General features: G+C 41.9%; 1 protein-coding gene across 1 annotated transcript in view; it reads left to right on the forward strand.

Annotated features, from left to right (window-relative positions):
- Positions 1 to 6,836, forward strand: part of slc25a33 (solute carrier family 25 member 33) — a 7,433-nt gene extending 597 nt beyond the window's left edge. Inside the window, exons 2-7 of the mRNA XM_008295853.1 lie at positions 1,698 to 1,871; positions 3,338 to 3,415; positions 4,334 to 4,434; positions 4,789 to 4,855; positions 5,544 to 5,824; positions 5,933 to 6,836. Coding sequence (XP_008294075.1) covers positions 1,698 to 1,871; positions 3,338 to 3,415; positions 4,334 to 4,434; positions 4,789 to 4,855; positions 5,544 to 5,824; positions 5,933 to 6,132 — 901 coding nt within the window. The 3' untranslated portion in view covers positions 6,133 to 6,836. The remainder of the gene's footprint in view (positions 1 to 1,697; positions 1,872 to 3,337; positions 3,416 to 4,333; positions 4,435 to 4,788; positions 4,856 to 5,543; positions 5,825 to 5,932) is intronic.
- The last annotated feature ends 277 nt before the right edge of the window (positions 6,837 to 7,113 follow it).

Raw genomic sequence — 7,113 nt, forward strand, 5'->3', positions numbered from 1 at the left:
CCCGGCGACATTTTGTTAATTTTTAAACGTTTCTTGTTATCAGCTAGCGGTTAAGTTGTACCCGTGCGGAAGTTTGCTAACAGCCACCGTTAGCTAGCAAGAAGCCAGCTGTTCGTGTGGAAGGTCGTGAAGTTCTGAGGTGATACTAGGTTGTAAAAGCTGATATTTTAACGTGTGACTGAGGACTGTGAGTTAGCGGTCAGGCTGTCTTTCCACCCCTTGTGACCGGTTGGATGTGGCGCAGCGGCGACATTGGCTAGCTTTTAGCCGCATGATGCCCTTCAGTGTTACATAAGAGCCGAGGTCTTCATAGCAAACAGCCGCACATTCATGCGAGTGATCTGAGAAACAGTCAACCGCACGCTGTTGCATAACACTGATGTTCTCGGTTGCCAACAGCCTCACATGCATGTTGTGGTAGTCAACACTCAGCTCAAGTGTGTTATTTATAAAGCCCGTATGATGATATTCAACACTGGCATATAACGTTGAGCTGGAGGACGTCCGCGTAATGTTAAGGTCACATTTAGGGACACTGGCTTTTGAATTAAATGACGCCATTTTACCCTTGAAGTTTTATAGCCAACATATGAAGCCAATCATCAAACACGTCTTGAATCAAACACAACCTGCCCAGCCTGCATAGTAAAAGATCTGTTTACCTTTTGTTGACATTAATAACAATAGTAAAAAAAAAAAGAGTTTCTAGAGCACTTTTCAGGGTTCTCAAAGGCACTTCACATGGAAAAAAAAGCTCATAGAAAACACTATGTTAGATATACTTCACAACACAATAACAAAGCATAACTCAGCACTGAAGCAGCAAACCAGCTCGTCTAGTACGACAGCCTTAGATTGATATCTGGGCAGTGTTTCAAACAACGTCAGTCATTAATGCACACAATGTAGGTTTACAAGTGTACTTTTTTTTTTTTCCTAAGGGCCTGCAGTGTTGCATCTATTTCCCCTCGTTTCTTATCTTTGTGTTCAGCGGTCATGGCCACAGCAAGTGAACGTCACATCATGTGTTTGTTTGTCGGATTGGTTTTGCAATGAGCAAAAATCAAGAGTTCAGTTTCTGCTCTGTACGATTTCCACGACCTGACAGAGGTGGACGGGTGACTGGTGATGAGTGAACCGACAATGAGGTCAGCTGTTACCTCTGCTGAGGTGTTTGACTCAGTCCTTCAGACAGTACAGCGGCTTAGTTTAATCTGTTCCAGACTTCTAAGCTTGTCGCTGACAAGGTTACACGCTTCATAAAGGATGCACCAGGGAGAGTTACATTGAACTAAATGAATTAATTGCGTGGAAATTGGGGAGAGCACGGTCTAAAAGTAGTCTTTCCTCAGGCACACAACCCCGTCCAAGTGCAATTAAAGCGTCTGAGTTGGAAAACCCTGTAAACCAGATGTGTTGGGTTAACTCAGAGTATTTCCGCTGCAGAGCAGGAGACCAGGCTTTGACCATAATTGTTCATTGCGCTTGGCCAGTGGCACTTCAGCTGTGTTATGATGGAAAACACTCTCCTCGGTTAAAGCTATAATGCGTAACCTTGTAAATGGTCACACCATACCAGTCTAAGCAGGTAGTACAGTTATCAAACAATACATGTTTTGACCAATGGCACATCACAGGCTGTTTGTTTAAACCTCTCCAGGCCCGAAGTTCTAATTTTCTACATGATTATTTTGCAGATGTAGTGGTACGGTGGGAGCCATCGTGACCTGCCCTCTGGAGGTGTTGAAGACACGGCTGCAGTCCTCTGGCCTGACCCTCCGGCCTGTCTTCCAGGTCCAGCTGGGCACCCTGAGTGGCACCGGGGTTATCCGACCAGGAACTGTGACACCTGGGCTGCTGCAGGTCTTAAGGTAAGGTGTTTGTTTGTGTTGTTGTAAGGCAAACAGTGCTGCAGCATGCTGTGCTGGTTGTCCCTTGAGATGTGTATTTTCCTAAATGCAAACACAGGGACAAAGTGTTCCTTCCTGACAGCTGGAGAACCTAATGTTTATCAGGGCTACTATGTAGGGAATGGCCTAATTGTTAGCAGGTGACTTGTTTCGTGTGTTGCACATGTTGACATAAAAATCTTAATTTTAAAATGAAAGTCTATTTTTAAAAAATTTTTTTGGTTTGGAATTGTTGTATCCAGTAACCAGTGCAGTTGTTGTTGTTATGTAGTCTGTGAGAATGTGAAAACATTTGGGAAAGCCTGTGATTTGCTTTCACAGTCTTAAAATGAAGGCCTTTAATCCTGCCGTACATAAAGTGAGGATTAAGTTCACAGTGTCCTGCTCACATTTAATGTCTTCACCCAGCTGTTTGGGCCGACACGGACCACGTTTTTCCCATCAGGCCTGATATGGATATGGAGATATGGATCAAATAAGCTTTTTATGGTGTCCACAAAAATAGCCGTTTGAAGAGTTTGCTTAGATTGTGGAAGACTAGAAGCCCCAGTAGGCAAACAAAGAACGAGGAAAGATTTAACTTGGGTGCTGCGTCAGTGTTATATTACACCTAGAGGAGTGAAGCCTTAAACTGAACCGGTCTAGACTGGTGTCAGCTGCAGCTGTAGGCTGTAAAAGTTCCATATGCCAAAAGACAACTTTTTTTCTTTTTCTTTTTTTTTTTTTTTTTAAATTTGACAAATATTTCTTTGTTAGTTCAGGTCTTATGCCAGTTTTTTAATTTATTTATCTATTTATTTTTAGATCAGTTAATACGAAAGAGTTTTTTTTAGAGCTGTTGAAAGGCTGCAAATCCTGAAAGAAATTAATAATAATATTGAAACTCTTTGTCCTGCCATTGAAACCTCAAGACTTTAAATGTTAAATGTAAAAAATGTTAGTGTCTTCAAACTCATCATTGTTTGAAAAGAGATGCTGAGTATCAGCGAGAGAGAAGGGAACGACATGATCCCTGCTTGACTGACGAGGTGTGCATTACAGAAACCTGCCCAAACTGCAGTTGTGGCCCCCCTCTTTGCTTGTCCCCTGTAAGGGCAGACTTTCATCTGGAGAATGAATTTGGCTTCCGACAAAGAGTTCAATGGCTCTGTGGGGATGTGGCTGACGTGACAAACTAAGCGCCACCGAGGTGACCGGGTTCGGTAGAGTAACTGCAAGACCAGCTCAAATGGTCAGGATTGGCATAGCACTTGGGATGATTGCTGAAGTGAGCTATCATATTCATTCCCCTTAATAGAGCCTGGAATAATCCTACACAGGTTTCTGCTGCAACAAATGTAGAGACAGTTTAACAAAAGTCCGTTTAATAAAAGTGTGTTGGATTGAAGCTGTGTTTAGTGGTTGACAGCTTTTTACTTTTATTTCAGATCAATTCTTGAAAAAGAAGGACCAAGATCTCTTTTCCGAGGACTGGGGCCGAACCTTGTTGGTGTGGCACCTTCAAGGTACAGTGGATTCAGTAATGAACCTTCACAGTTTGCATGTGGGTTGTCCATCTTCCCTTCACCTGTAAGCACACAAGCTGACAATAACACACACTTGGGTCTCAGACAATAAACAAAGCAGAGGCAAATAAGACCATGAAACAAGTTCATACGAGTGCTCAGTAGACTCTGGTGTTTTTGTGAACCTCAACACATCAGAGTCGTACAGAAAACAAAAAGGAGGAGACTGTTCTTGTATTTTTCTCTTTCAATGTTTGAAAGCATGAACTTGTTGTTCAAACAGTCACAGAGATACAGAGAGAAACTAGATGGTACTGGCTCTTTAACAAAAGTTCAATCTGATGTGAGTACACCTTCTGACGTTTCAGTTTCACCTTTGTTCTGCTTTTAGTGTCAACAAAAAGTCAGTACTTTGCCCCATTTTTTTCTCGTGGCTGATAGCCATGGGTGTAAACTCCACTATATAACCATAATATAACCGATCCTAAATGTTGTTTCGACTTTGAGATGCTGCTTAACTGACAACAGTTATGGGTTACATATAATTTCCCCTGTGGTTAATTAGTACTCGCTGGATTATTCTTTGTTCAGTATTCTACTAGCGCCCTGTTCCACTGGCCAACTTGGACAGGCTTAGATTGAAAGCAGCTCTGTGGGCATCTGTGTTGCCCAGTGCTTATTCAGCCCATTCTGGTGCAGTGACAGTCTGTTCCAGAAGCCAAGCAGAGAGAGTCGGCTCTGGGAAACAGATTGCTCTGGATACACTCTGTCAAAGACTCACACCAGCCAAATGGACTCATTGCATAACTCCAGTTATTATTAAACCACCGTTTGAAATTGCATTCGTATTTCAGCACTGTGTGCTAATCTATAGCTGACTCTGGTGCAGTTCTTAACTGTTTGTTTTCTGTGTTTCAGAGCCATTTACTTTGCTGCTTACTCAAAGTCTAAAGAGATGTTCAATGGGATGTTTGTCCCTAACAGTGGACTGGTGCACATGTCCTCTGCAGGTGCTGCAGGTGAGTCATCAGTTTATTAGCTTGTGTTGTACACATGTGATAAAGGGCAGTAAAATGAAATGCTATATTATCTGAAAAGCCTAACATGGCACTCTATATATTTTTGTTTGCAATGTTGTTAATACAACACTGTGCCAACATGAACCATTTTAGAGTCTATAAAATGAACATCACTGGCTTCAGGAAGGTCATATTTTCTGGCATGGCAGGTTTATCTGAGTGATGTCTGTGTGTGCATACTGTAATTTCCTTCAACATTGTTTTTACAACCTGTTTATGAGCTCGATGTAGGGATGATTATCTTATTTTACACTAAGTATGAAACTGAATCCTTGTTTTGTTCCTTGTCCTCAGCTTTTGTTACCAACTCTCTGATGAACCCCATCTGGATGGTCAAGACCAGAATGCAGCTGGAGAAAAAGTATGTACCCTGTTTAATTTTTAGCTCTAGACAGACAGGGGGAGGAATTCTGTTTTTGATCTGTGAAAAACAGGGTGACTTATTTCTGGATGTTGGCTTTCGGGAAGCTATTCTATATTACGTGACCTTTAAGAGAAACCTTTAAACTGACCCAACCTTTACGGGGCTGTCCTTGGGTTCTGCAGTGTGTGAGGCTGAGCTTGTGACCCAACTCCATAAATATACAGAGTGACGCACTGTCCTGCGTGCAGAAGAGGAATCTATATTTACATTACCAAGTACAGGGCAGTAGTATCATGTGAGGTCACACGAGGAAGTTTGTCCAGCCAGACTTGAAAGAACAAACCCTTGTCCTGCACCACAAAAAGGTGGATTTATGATTTAGAAGGAAGAGGAGTAAATAATTTGTAATCATGTTCACTTACGGTTAGACTAGTCGCTTATTCAACGCAATGAGGAAACAAAAGCTTCCTTATGGAGCTGAAAGCTGACGTACTGCTTAAACACTAAACATGAAATATCCTGTTTTCTACAATGATTTGAAGTGTTTATTGGCCCCTGGTGTCTTGTGACACAGATGAACAAAAAAAGATCGATGGTCATCAACAGTTGTAACAGGTGTTGGTTTATCCCCCCTCATCACGTGTGATCTTGTCACTCACGAGCCTGACATTTTGTCACTTTTCAGAGCCAGGGGCGAGAAGAAGATGAATGCACTGCAGTGTGCTCGATATGTTTACAAAATGGAGGGAGTCCGGGGCTTCTACCGCGGCCTGACTGCGTCGTACGCCGGCATCTCGGAGACCATGATTTGCTTCCTCATCTATGAGACGCTGAAGAAACAGCTGGCCAAGAGCCAGTTCGCCTCACCGAATGGAGAAAATGAGAAAGGAGCGTCGGACTTCCTGAGCCTGATGATGGCAGCTGCTTTTTCAAAGGGTTGTGCATCGTGCATAGCCTACCCACATGGTAAACACTTGAATCTATTGTTTGTCTCTTGCAATTAAACAACCGAATGTCTGGGAGGAGAGTTTGTGAATGGCTAACTTTTTAAATTCTCCTTGTGTGTCTCCACAGAGGTCATTCGGACGAGGCTGCGTGAGGAGGGCAGCAAGTACAAGTATTTCTTCCAGACGGGGAGGTTGATAGCGGTGGAGGAAGGCTATGCAGCTTTTTATAGAGGACTCATTCCACAGCTAATCAGGCAAATCCCCAACACAGCCATTGTCCTCTCATCGTATGAACTCATTGTCCATCTGCTGGGAGATTCCAAGTGAAGACATGTTTGAAAAGTTGGGATGTTCCCGACAAACAATAAATGCCACATAAAAAAAAACAACCCAAGACACACTGGGCAAGAGACTTTTGAAAACGCAGCACATGCATATTTTTGATGTGGTGCGACAGAGACTGTTGTGGTGGAACTGAAGCAGGTTGTACTGTTATCCAAAGAGCTAAACCTATTATTTTATTGAGCGCTTCTTAGGAGTTTATTTTAAAAAAACGCAAGCAGTCATGGTACTTACTGAAACTCCAAACCTGTGAAAAAGGTCATCTTCTTAGAGGACTAGTTTTAAGTTAACTAAATTATTTTTGTTTTGTTATTTCACGACAGTGTTTGTTTCCTTTTATCAGTGGTAAACGTTCCAGCACACGCGACTGGGCAGGTTGACTCGATTCATAAATGAAGGGATATATTTCAGAAGCAGTGCTAGCAATAGCGTTGTTCTTAGCGTTGTAAGGACTGCACAGACTATTTTGAGATTACTGTTGTACTCTGACAAATACAATCTGCTGGATTTGAAGTTTGAGTTACAGAGAAATTTATCATATTTTTCATTAATATATATATATATATATATATGAATACAGGCATATCTGTATGTTTTCTTTGTGAAAAAGATGGTCACCTTTTACAATATAATGACAGCTTGGATGCGTATTTGACCAGTGGCTCAATAAAGTGCATCGAAAAACGACATCCGTTGTTGTTTAACGCTGAAATAAGGATTCTGTTGTTGAGTGAGCACAAGAATAAAGCCCAGTGGTGACACGGCAAAGATAAATAACTTACAAATTGGGATATATGAGAATGAGTTTGCAGGTTCCAGCCAAATGTTCTGATGATCTGATTTAATTAGGACTCTAAAACTGCTAATGGCATCAAGACTTGGCTGGAAATACATGTGAAGGATGCTGGAAAACAGTGTCTTCAGTCACAGCTTTTGGAATATTTTACATTTTTCAGTGTCAGATAA

Source organism: Stegastes partitus, unplaced genomic scaffold (genome assembly GCF_000690725.1).
Source record: "Stegastes partitus isolate 25-593 unplaced genomic scaffold, Stegastes_partitus-1.0.2 Scaffold24, whole genome shotgun sequence".
NCBI lineage: Eukaryota > Metazoa > Chordata > Actinopteri > Pomacentridae > Stegastes > Stegastes partitus.